Source organism: Nuphar pumila, chromosome 15 (genome assembly GCF_984573655.1).
Source record: "Nuphar pumila chromosome 15, dmNupPumi1.hap1.1, whole genome shotgun sequence".
Lineage (NCBI taxonomy): Eukaryota > Viridiplantae > Streptophyta > Magnoliopsida > Nymphaeales > Nymphaeaceae > Nuphar > Nuphar pumila.
In genome coordinates this window covers 90,918,927-90,931,527 of record NC_143263.1, presented here as the reverse complement: position 1 = coordinate 90,931,527, position 12,601 = coordinate 90,918,927, and the positions used below count along the sequence as shown (strand labels likewise).

At 37.7% G+C, this 12,601-nt stretch overlaps 1 protein-coding gene across 1 annotated transcript in view; it reads right to left on the bottom strand.

Moving 5' to 3' along the window:
• Nucleotides 1-816: 816 nt before the first annotated feature.
• Nucleotides 817-12,601, bottom strand: part of LOC149815977 (protein transport protein SEC24 C-like) — a 175,970-nt gene continuing 164,185 nt past the window's right edge. Inside the window, exons 17-24 of the mRNA XM_089988866.1 lie at nt 11,048-11,125; nt 10,767-10,905; nt 10,059-10,223; nt 3,431-3,591; nt 3,173-3,352; nt 1,942-2,030; nt 1,799-1,830; nt 817-1,401 (exon numbers count right to left, since the gene is read on the bottom strand). Of these exons, the coding sequence (XP_089844992.1) occupies nt 1,295-1,401; nt 1,799-1,830; nt 1,942-2,030; nt 3,173-3,352; nt 3,431-3,591; nt 10,059-10,223; nt 10,767-10,905; nt 11,048-11,125 (951 nt within the window). The 3' untranslated portion in view covers nt 817-1,294. The remainder of the gene's footprint in view (nt 1,402-1,798; nt 1,831-1,941; nt 2,031-3,172; nt 3,353-3,430; nt 3,592-10,058; nt 10,224-10,766; nt 10,906-11,047; nt 11,126-12,601) is intronic.

Here is a 12,601-nt window from a genome sequence, read left to right as displayed (position 1 = left end):
CAAGGGTTTTACCAACCAGAGGCCAGCCAATATGCAATCGTTGAGTGGTGGGGGAAGAGAGGGTGGTGTTTCCCTTGGATTATCCAAAAATACAGAATATTCCCTTTTAAACAAATCTTGCATAACCACGCCTAGTTCTTGCTGTCTAATACGTTTGACATGCGTCCCTATCCTGCAGGTCCTACTCAAGCACAACCTCCAGTAAGACATCAAATTTCCCCTCTTCAAGCAGGTTTGAAATGCGACTTAACTCAATAATATGGTCCACAAATTAACACTTTATTTGCACATATTTGCCCACAGCCCAAAAAAAATTTGGTGGTTGGGATCAGCACTAGGGGAGCATAACCAGGTGTTGAACGGGCCAGGCCTGGTCAAGCCCAGCTCGTCAATGTGACACATGGTCTAGGCCCGGTTTAGGCCAATCGATTGTCAAAAAACCCTGGCCTGCCTGTTGGGTCCATGGGCCGGCCCAGTGTCTGAAAATCAGCCTGATTGGGTGGACCAGCCCATGCCCTGGCCAGAGCGTTGCCCAACCCTAACCAGCACTACTCACTACCTGGAGTTGCTGCATCACAGTAGCAAATTAGTTGATGTCAAATGGACTCTCTCTCTCTCTCTCTCTCTCTCTCTCTCTCTCTCTCTCACACACACACACACACACACACACACACACACACACACACACAGTCACACAAGGATTTATAGAAATCATTATCCAATAAGAACTAGAATCATGCATTCAAACCACTCAAGGAATCAAACTGCAGGCGGTACATGATGGAACTTTCTGCCTCCCAGAAAACAAAAATCATATGAACATCCTCTACCATGTTTTCTATTGAAGAAGAACAAAGCCATTCAGTAAAAAACCAAAATCAAAAGAACAAGAGAAACAGCCAATGCAAGAAGTTACAACACGGGGGGCATCCAAACGGTGCCTCGAATCTGTCACTAAGCCCAGAACCTACTCCTTTTCTTATCATACAGTTTTGTCTTAAAACCAATTCTAATAATGTTAAAAAATATATATGACACGAATAGCCAAACTCATTTATTACCTTCCCTTTTTTGGATAAATAACTAATCTGCACCAGGATGTTGGTCAACACAGCGAACTGCATCAAAACTTCACTTCTGAAACCAAGGAATCTTGGAACTTCAACTGCTGGTGCATACAAAAATGCAGTCATGTGCAACTGTCTCTTGATTCCCATTTTCCAAATAGAAACTCCATTGATACTGTCATTCGACCGTCGCCAAAATTTTTGTTGGAGATCTGAAATTGGACAAGTCAAGACATTTTGGTCTGAATTTGCCTATGGATGTGTACGAGGAACTCGACATACGAAAGGCCTGTTGACGTCTTGTCTTCCACCAAATATGAGAAGAATAAGAAACCTGAAAACATAAAACAATAAAGATGTATTGGAGCAAACGCTGAGGAACAAATATCAGGATTTGACTCATGGAGTGGCATAAGCCATGTACACCAGCTTGCTATTCATTATTTAGTGGGTGAATGAACACCAAATTAGGTTGACCTTCATAGGTGGCCTTGACTCATGGCCCAGGTTCATGACAAATTTGGGTGCCTCATGAGTTGGGTTTTTTTAGAATTAACTGTCTATATGGACCATGGAACACAAAAATTGAAAACAAAAAGAAAACAAATTGCTCCATGGTGGATGATGTGATGATGTTCTTCGGGTGGGGGGGAGGGGGTCCATTCTACATTTTGCATGTGTGTGCATGCGCATTGGTATGGCAACAAAATGTACGTATTCATCAAACTTACCTGATGGTTCTCCTTTCCTGCATAATCTGAAGCTGCAGAAAGAAAGAAAAAAAAATCTAGTAAATTATACATGAGAGGTAGACATTGATTCTCAGTCGGAAGAAAACAAAACTTTGAAGAGTAAAAGGTGGAACATGTCATACCGGAGGTAAGAACATCTCTGGTGCCTTATCTCATTCACTACGTCATTTAGCTTCTTTGACAATTCATTGTCAAACTGTTGCAGCACAAACTGCATAATTCGAAGAACAGATCCTTCTTATACATCATAATCGGATGTTCCAAGAGTTTGTTTCTATAAAACCAAGCATTTAGATCACATCCGTACGATAAAAATTTCAGAAAAAATAAAAAAAAACTATAAAAATCACAATTCATACCAACAAACATGGTTTGCTGGTAAACATATTTCGATTACCTATATAATAGGGAGTAAGTGCCTACCCAACCGGGATTTTTGAGGTATTTTTGCGAAGATTGATTGCAAATATGTTGGACATGTTAGATTTACTAGACAACTGACACCTAGATCATGTTTTTATGAAAAATTCAAAAGTTTAAGTTGAATGTTTATAAAAAATATAAGCCATCAATTTTCAAACCTTATAAAAACCTATCAACCTATTAAAATCAAACGATTCAAGAGTCTATTCTTATAAAGTTAATTTTGAGAAAAGCATGACAAAAACTCTTTAGAAGCATGATAGGCGAACTGTAGGTAGGGGTGGCAAAACCTGACACGACCCGCCAACCCGCCTCTTAGGCGGGTTCGGGTTGGGCTTAAAGTAACCCGTTTAATAAACGGGTCGACATGCCTAACCCATTTATAAACGTTAAGCAAAACGCCCAACCATATTAAAAAAAAAGACAGCAATAAAAAATAAGACATGAAAACTTCCATATTCTGCTAGATTAGGCAAGCCATTTTATTGTTCATTATTCCCTTTGCACCTTCTTTACTGAAATACATCAAAGTTGCGATATTTCTGAAGTTTGTAAGAAACTAGTTGTAATGGTCTGTTATGATCTAGAGGTGTGCATTGCAACACATAAAACTGGAGTTTAAAGCCATGGACTAAGATAGACATCCACCAACAAATGACCTTCCGTGCATGGGGCAAGAAAGGCAAGTCCTTAAAAACATTTTTTGGCCCCAAACTTAGGATGTGCAGGTTGTCAAAACCCAGACAGAATATGAAGAATCTGACAAGATGAGCCTTAACATAAAACATTGAATCAACCCTGCTTCCCAAGAGAGCAAATAGCAAGCTACTGAGTGCTTAAAAGCGGGCAGCATATTTTCTTCAGAGGGCAATGAGACCATCTAACATCAATTAAATACAAAGTTGGCATGCAGCAATGAATAAACAGTACCTGGCTAGAAAGGCTATCTGCAGATGAAACACCAAATAATTGATGTAAAATATCGGGGCTAACAGCATTCCCAATATAAACAAGGCATTCCTCACCATTTTCCAAAAGAAAGATTCCATCATCGGTTATATGCTCACTTGATAGCGGTACAGGAGGAGGGATAGGTAAATCATTTGTTTCCTGCCATATTAAATCATGTGCATTTCAGCCATCATTTATCAAATGGTATTTTTTTTTCATTAGGGCTCAATGCAATACCTGATCCACATCTGCCTTAGCAGTGAGGCTATGGATAGCCAACATCCTGGGATAAACGAGAGGAACTGCAAGAGAAGTAGAGAGGGATGCAACACAACTGATCCAATAAGAGCGTTCATCAATTCGGCCATCAGTCCGCAACCCCGTACTTTTTACTAGTGCTGGAAAAGGCAAAAGGTCTTATAAGTATAATTACCATGGATGCCTTTTCCACTCATAAATTTGATAGTCTGATCCAGTTTAAATTAACATCACATGTGCAGTCAAATTTCTCAAAAGTGAATTAAAGCATAATGCACACATTATTAATCCACTGCCCACCTAGAATATCCAGGTCTTGCATTCATGTAGCTTAAATGCCAAAAACATAACCGACACAAATAGGCATTGAATCTGGTCTGGTAAAGGTCCTCAGGCTATAAGCATCCCAAACCGAGACTTGTAGAAGGCTATGTTTTCATCAATATAACAGCACAATACATGTGAGTTGATTTTCAAAATTCTGAAAGAGTGTACATGAGGGCATACATTGAGAAAGAAGATTTCACAATGTTCAATGTCAATTGGAACCTCTCATTTTTTTTATATATTTACATGGAAAAACTGCCCACAGGATCAGAGACCTAGTCACGCTGGCTGTGTCTGCCATACTTACGATCACTGTCTTCGCAGCATAAAATTCTGTGGGCTTACCCCTTGCCCTCAGGGAGTCACCATGCTTTGGCTTGCGCAAGGGGTGATGCTCATAGGATTTGAACCTAGACCGCCTCCCCAACAGCCTAAGCCCCATCCCACTACAAACGTTTATGTAAAGCTGGAAATGCCTTATATTTCAGAAATATTTCCTTGTCTACCAGAAAGTTGGCACATATTTCCATGGTTTTAGAAAAACTAAGATGAATCCTTTTAGTCCAACATTATGCAGAATTTAGAATTATAGGGCATGTTTGTTTTGATCACTGGTTACTGTAGCTGTGAAAGTTTTGTCCCTGTGAAAGCGATTTATGTGATTCACATTGCCAAGCATTAACTCTCTCATGTTTGCTTTTAGGTTGTGAATTTGACTTGTATGAAAATCTATCATGTAAGAATATGTCATGTCATGTCATGTTATTACTTTAACACATTCACAGCTAAGCATCTAATGCTTGTGAAAGTTTTATGTAACGTTAGACTTGTGTAAAACTTTCACAAGTTTTGATGCTTCAACATTCACCAATGGGAATCACATTCACAGGTTGCATTTTTGCATGTCTGCAATGCCCCTGTGAATGTTCTAAAATGTGATTCAGAATCACAGAAACCTGTGAAAGTTACAAAATCACCAGGTGTTGCAAAAATGCCCATAGAGTCTTCTTCTATTGTCAGAAAGGTCCTGGTCCTTGGGTGAATGATCCTCCAGGACTGTAATGTTTTATTTTTCCTCAACATGCCAATTGTATGTGGATGAACTAGAGGACTCAACAGCAATTACCAACTTGGAAGTTTGACTATAGAAACAAACACCAGCCAAAAAAATAGAAATTCACAAAAATAACATTTATGGACCATAAGGTCATATTTGATTCGTGAGACACACACTGCCGCAGGGACAAAGTAGCCCCCATGACGTGCATCCCACATTTGATACACATACAATGCACTGTCCAGAACAGGACAAACTATGTCCCGTGCAATGTGATTATAACACTGTTAAAATATATATATATATATATATATATATAAGTATATGTATACATATATGTATATATATATACATATTCTATTCTATTGAAATACCCGATAGGGGTATTCTTGTAATTCAGTCAATGTACTTTTTTATTTTTCTTTTTTATCTTTTTTCTTTTTCCCTTTTACTTTTTCCTTTTTTTGTTTTTTATTTTCTTTCTTTAGGATGACCACAAGGGGCCCCACTCTTGTAGTCGTTGGGGCCCCAACGGTCGGATTTCTGACCGTTGGAGCTCCCAACGACTACAAGGGAGCCCCCTTGTAGTCTCTTCTTTAGTGCCTCCCTCCTCTATAAATAGAGGAGGTGTTCTCCTTCTAATGTATGGGTTTTATACCCCTCTCTTCCTTCAATAATATCCAACTTATGACTTTAAGTCATTTCCATATTTGAGAGTTTTTGTGTGTGCACATTCGGTGTTTGTGTTCTTGGCTCTAGTGGTCACTCTTAAAGAGTGACACTTGCTCTATTGGTGCTTCCGCCTCTTTTCATTACATGGTATCAAAGCTCGGTTGGTGATTGGCCTTTTCTTTGGAACGTGTGACTCATTTTTTTGAAGAAAGGAAGGACTTGTTGGTGCCGATGGAACGTGACTCTAAAGTGGAGCTTTCTTTCAAGCTAAATGGGTCCAACTATCTCATGTGGGCCTCCGCTATGGAAAATCATCTTAGAGTTGGGGAAACTTCTCCGAAGAAGGAAGAAAGTACCAAAGAAGGAGATATCAAAGAAACTCTAAATCACATCTCCGAAGTTCTCCAACATCTTCTCAAGACTTCTCCTTCAACATCCGGGGCCGCCATTGCCTACTCTTCATCTCCTCCAGGTATGTGGATACTAGACTCCGGTGCTTCTTTTCATATGACATCTCATAAAAATTCTCTTTCAAATAATTTTTCCGAACCTATATCTTCTTGTGTGTCAACGGCCGATGGTACATCACTAAAAATTGAAAGTATTGGATCACTTGATTTTAATTTTTTTTTTGTTCCTAAAGTAAGAATCGTTCCTAAAATAAATTTAAATCTTTTTTCCGTATCTCAAATCACCGATCATGGATGCCAAGTCTCTTTCTCACCTAAGGATTGCACCGTGCAGGATCTCCAGTCAGGGAAGCTGATTGGGCAAGGCCATAGAAGGGGTGACCTCTACTTTATGGATTTTTTGACTCTTCCATCTAAGCCATCGTGCAATCTTGTAAAAGACAAAAGTATTGGAATATGGCATGAGAGACTTGGCCATCCAAATTTTGTAAAAATGTCTCTTTTTCCGTTTTTGAACAATACTTGTAAAGACAATCACATGACTTGTAAAGATTGCATTTTTGGGAAATCTAAAGCTATTCCATTTCCACAAAGAAGTTACTTTACCACTCGGCCATTTGAACTTATTCATTCCGATGTGTGGGGACCTTCCCCTATTTTGTCTAAAGGAGGTTTTTCGTATTATGTGGTATTTATTGATGATTTTACTCGATTCACGTGGATTTACTTCCTAAGTCGCAAATCCGAAGTTTTCTCCTTTAAAGAATTTCATGCAATGGTCAAAAACCAATTTTTGGGAAATCTATCTATTCTTAGATCCGATTCGGGAGGCAAATATATGTCCAATGATTTTCAAAACTATTTGAAAGAAAATGGAATTTTCCACCAACGTTCTTGCCCCAACACTCCGCAACAAAATGGACTTGCGGAAAAAAAGCATAGGCACATAATAGAGACTACAAGAACGTTATTAATCTCAAGAAACATTCCAAAATCCTTTTGGGCCGAAGCGGTTCTAACCTCTACATATCTTATCAATAGAACTCCTTCGTCCTCTTTGAAAAATCTCTCTCCATTTGAAAAACTTTACAATATGTCTCCCGATTATAAAAGACTAAGAATTTTTGGATGTAAATGTTTTGTTTTAACTCACAAGAATGATAAACTTTCCCCTAGGGCTATTGAATGTATTTTTTTAGGATATGGCGAAAAACAAAAAGGGTATCGATGTTTTGACATACTTAAAAACAAGCTTTATATCTCTAAAGATGTCACATTCCTTGAAGAGGAAAGTGTTTTTTCGCACCAACCGAATGAAAATATTGATTATTCATTCTTATTTGACTTATTGCCTAAAGAAAACATCATAGATGATCATATTGATCCTAATGAATCCCTTAGTGAAGATCTTGTTGAACATCCAAGCGATGATCAAAACTTAGAAGAAAATGTTTCAAGACAAATTCAAGTCTACTCTAGAAGGAATGAAAGGAATCCTCCTTGTGCCCTTGAAAATTTTTTCCAAAATGAGTCCATCGAAGAGACTTCTCAAAGAAGATCAAATCGGATTTCCAAAATACCAAATAGATTTGTTTCTTATGATTCTTTTTCGCCTAACTTTCGAGCATGTCTACTTGCTCTTCACTCTTTTCATGAACCATCTCATTACAATGATGCTAAGCAATATGCTCATTGGAATGAAGCTATGCAACTTGAACTTAATGCTCTTAAAAGGGCACAAACTTGGGAAATCATTGATCCTCCCAATGGCAAGAAACCCATTGGATGTAGATGGGTTTTTAAAGTGAAAACTAAGAGTGATGGTTCATTGGAAAGATATAAGGCTAGGTTGGTAGCCAAGGGATATGCCCAAGAGTATGGGGTAGATTATGATGAAACCTTTGCCCCCGTTGCTCGAATGACTAGTGTTCGAGCCCTTATTGCTATAGCCGCAGTTAAAAAGTGGCCAATCTTCCAACTTGATGTCAAAAATGCCTTTTTGAATGGTAATTTAAATGAAGAAGTGTATATGGAACCGCCTCCAGGTATGGATTTAAATGGAAAAATTTTGAAATTAAAAAAGGCTTTATATGGTCTTAAGCAAGCACCTAAAGCTTGGTATGATAGGTTTAGTAACGTATTAATAAATTTAGGATTTTCTTCTTGTTATACTGACATTGCTCTTTTTGTTAAAAGGACAGGTGACTCCATTATTATGCTTCTGCTGTATGTTGATGATATGATCATTACTGGGAATGACCAAAAGGGAGTAAATGATGTAAAGTCCATGTTAAAAGAAACTTTTGATATGTCTGACCTTGGTTATTTGAGATATTTTTTAGGGATTGAAGTGGCTTATTCCCCGCGAGGATACATCTTATCTCAGATGAAATTAGCTGCAGAAATTTGTGCCAAATCAGGAATATCTGATGAAAAGAAAGTTGAGACTCCCGAAGTCATTAATGCAAAACTGAGACTTGAAGATGGTGTTCTTCTTGAGGATCCAACCCCCTACCGTCAATTAATCGGATCTCTCACCTATCTATCCATCACACGTCCAGACATAGCTCATGCGGTTCATGCAGTCAGCCAGTTTCAGCATGCACCTACTTCGGTTCATATGACAGCCGTATTGAGAATTGTCAGATATATCAAAAATACTATATCAAAGGGACTCTTCTTATCCTCTTCCTCCTCTCTTGACTTAACTGCTTTTACTGATGCTGACTGGGGAGGAAATCTCAATGATCGTATCTCAATAACAGGTCTTTGTATTTTTTTAGGTGAATCCCTCATTTCGTGGAGATGCAAGAAGCAGCAGAAGGTTTCACTGTCATCCACTGAAGCTGAATATCGGGCCATGGCAATGACAATTATGGAAATCGTATGGCTCAGAAGTCTCCTTGCTGACATGGGCGTCCCCATTTCCACTCCCACCAAGCTTTGCTGTGACAACAAAAGTGCGATTTGCATTGCTAGTAATCACACCTTTCATGAGCGGACCAAGCACATTGAAATGGACTGTCATTATGTTCGGGACGAATACCTCAGAGGGACTATCTCATTACCATATGTTACTTCAGAGCATCAACTAGCTGACTTCTTCACCAAGGCGCCCCCAACTCCACGATTCATGTTTCTCCTTAGCAAACTTTCGGTCTTCTCCCCGTAAAGTTTGAGGGGGCGTGTTAAAATATATATATATATATATATATATATATATATAAGTATATGTATACATATATGTATATATATACATATTCTATTCTATTGAAATACCCAATAGGGGTATTCTTGTAATTCAGTCAATGTACTTTTTTATTTTTGTTTTTTATCTTTTTTCTTTTTCCCTTTTACTTTTTCCTTTTTTTGTTTTTTATTTTCTTTCTTTAGGATGACCACAAGGGGCCCCACTCTTGTAGTCGTTGGGGCCCCAACGGTCAGATTTCTGACCGTTGGAGCTCCCAACGACTACAAGGGAGCCCCCTTGTAGTCTCTTCTTTAGTGCCTCCCTCCTCTATAAATAGAGGTGTTCTCCTTCTAATGTATGGGTTTTATACCCCTCTCTTCCTTTCTTCAATAATATCCAACTTATGACTTTAAGTCATTTCCATATTTGAGAGTTTTTGTGTGTGCACATTCGGTGTTTGTGTTTTTGGCTCTAGTGGTCACTCTTAAAGAGTGACACTTGCTCTATTGGTGCTTCCGCCTCTTTTCATTACAAACACATCAGTGCAGGACACACCAAGTTGCGCCCCTGGGATTGTGACTGGTGAGTACCAGAGAAACACTGTGTGTTCTGTCTGCATGGCATTTGTCCGATGTATCAAACACAACCTAAACAAAACTATTTTTTTCTTAACAAAGCAAAAGAGTAACTTCAAAGAGGAATACCAAATGAAAAAACACAACGCAAATTTGTTATGTATAAGACCTCAAAACAATACTTCCAAAACTGACAGTTGCAAAATATGCACTCACCTACTTAAACACAAATCAGCCTATATCAAACAATTCATGAAGTTTACAATGGCACACTTACTAACAAGATACTAGACAAGATACAAGCAGTCAATATATTAAACCAACAGATGAAGTGAAAAGTGTGAAAGCAGCCAAATTATCACTAAGATAGATGTACCTAAAGTATACAGAGGCAAAAGCTTAAGCGCCTCAGGTAGAATCAACTGTCCAGATGATGAAACTGTTGCACAAAATTTACGATATGCAGACAGAATGTTGATGCACAGGTTTATGGCTTGCTCCCTGACTTGAACAAGCGGGCTTGTAAGAATTTCATTTGCAGCTGTAGAGGACAAAATTTAGCATTTCTTAGACATGATAAACAAAAGCAAGACCTAAACGTGAAAGAAAATAAACAGCACCATTAGGTAAATATTCATAAAAAAGTTAAAAGGACAAATATTATGGCATCATATAGCGGTAGTGCAGGAAAGGCTAGGTCTACGACGAAATCAAACCAAACCCAGTCTAGGTCCAACACGGCTCAGGCTCAAACTTTCAGCACTCTCCTATATATAATTGATCAGTCCTAGCAGAAAAAATTGGGCTCACTAAGCCTGAGACTGACCTGAGAACTATGAACTGGACTAAATGCGCTGACTTCTGGCCCTAAAGCAGTGAAGTAGAACTAGAAGAAAGTGAGCAAAATTAATTAATAAATATATATTATTAACTATTTGTAAAAACAAAAAGAAGCCTGAACACAAGAAGAAATAAGGCAACATGACCAATGGAACAAATGACATGCTTCAAATAATGATCAGGAAGGTACAATGCCTTATTAGCAGTCTACTAGAACTGTAAATACAAACTTTCTTTTGATCACCTTGCTTCAAGAAACATGTGAACTGAGCATCTAAATCAGCAGTACGAAATAGGTTACTGAGCACACTAGTGCATGGAAGAGATAAGGTTGTGACACGAATTCTTCTTTGCCCATAAACTGTAGTATACAGAAGTGCGCACTGGATAGTGAAAGAACAAAAAAATTGAAATAAGTGGATAGTTCAATGTGGAGTAAATGACATTAGATATTAACTTTTTAGCAAACCACATAGAAGTAATGTGAAGTACACTTCACTGTCTATAACACCAACAATTGGTTACCTGGAAGGCACATTCAGAACCATCCTGAAATTTATCATCATGTTTAAAAGTGACCATGATGGTTTTATCACAATCAATCTGCAATACAAGCAAAAAACCATTAAATTTAGGAAGTATTAGCATAGCCTTTAGGTAACAAAGAATTATGCAATCTGACTTTAGATAACTGACAGACACAAGTAAGCTTAGCTAATTACATTATACAGAATTTTATAATTTTGGCAAAGCAGAAGTAACATGATTCCAAGATTGATATGTGCATAATTTCAATATAATTGGAATAGAATAAGAACACGGACAATCAAGAGAGATGGGGATTTTAAACCATTGTAAGGATGTATTATGGGCCAAATGCAATAACAGAAAAATTTACTAAGTTGGGAAATGGACCAGAATGGACTGGTTTAGGTTTTTTTAATGCTTTCTCGTATGTTTTTGTAAATCAGACACCAAAAAAATGTTGTCTGTAGTTTATTTGCTGGAAATTTTATAAGATTAAGAATTTATTGTGATTAATCGTGTTTTTAAAGAAACCAAAAAATCAACGGCTTATAGTGCACCAAAAATTTATAACAAAAAAAGGGGGTTTTCCTGTTGAAATAATCTGATCCAGATCATGTTCCAATAGACAAGCAATCACGAGAGGGATGAGGTGCAGGGGTGGTTGGAGATGCTGAACCCTACAAGACCAAATCTACGAAATATGCATATGTGATGTTACTCCACAGTAAAATCCCTTTTGAGTTTGCTCATGAAATGGTATTATTATAGCTGCAACCTACACATATGTCCCAATAAGTGGTGAATAATGATCAAATCCAACTCAGGACCAGTCTGCCCCACTTAGCCAGATAGATCCTATAAATTCCCTGAAAGTTGTGGTCCTAGAAGAAATGTCCTTCGGCTGAGCAGTAACAAAAACATGAGGCACATTTTTGTTGTTTAGAAACCAAGATGAACATTAGTTACAAAGTGATGACCTCTTGTTTGTCAATTGTAAACTGCATGCATCTTGTGATGTGCTATTAACCCATCCAACATCCGCACGTCTATAACGATCTATCAGCTTCTCATAGACATTTATTGTGATGTTGCAACAAAGTTAGCTAATATACAACAGAATTGCTATAAGAACATAAATACAAATTTAGAAACTTATGAGAAAAAAAAGAGAGATTTCTTATGCATTTTCTCCAAAACCAAGTGAAGCATCACATAGGGGTTCATTTTTTTCTCTTCGCTCTTTTTTGAGATTCAATTAGGGTCCTCTACTTGGTTAGAAATGAGTCTAAAGTGTCAAAAGAACAGTATATATATTATATGTAGAAGCCTCTTCTATGTACGGATGCAGGTTAGCCATCCGATTGTTATAAGAACAAAAATACAAATTTAGAAACTTATGAGGAAAAAAAAAGAGATTTCTTATGCATTTTCTCAAAAACCAAGTGAAGCATAACATTGGGGTCCATTTTTTTCTCTTCGCTCTTTTTGAGATTCAATTAGGGTCCTCTACTTGGTTAGAAATGAGTCTAAAGTGTCAAAAGAACAGTACAT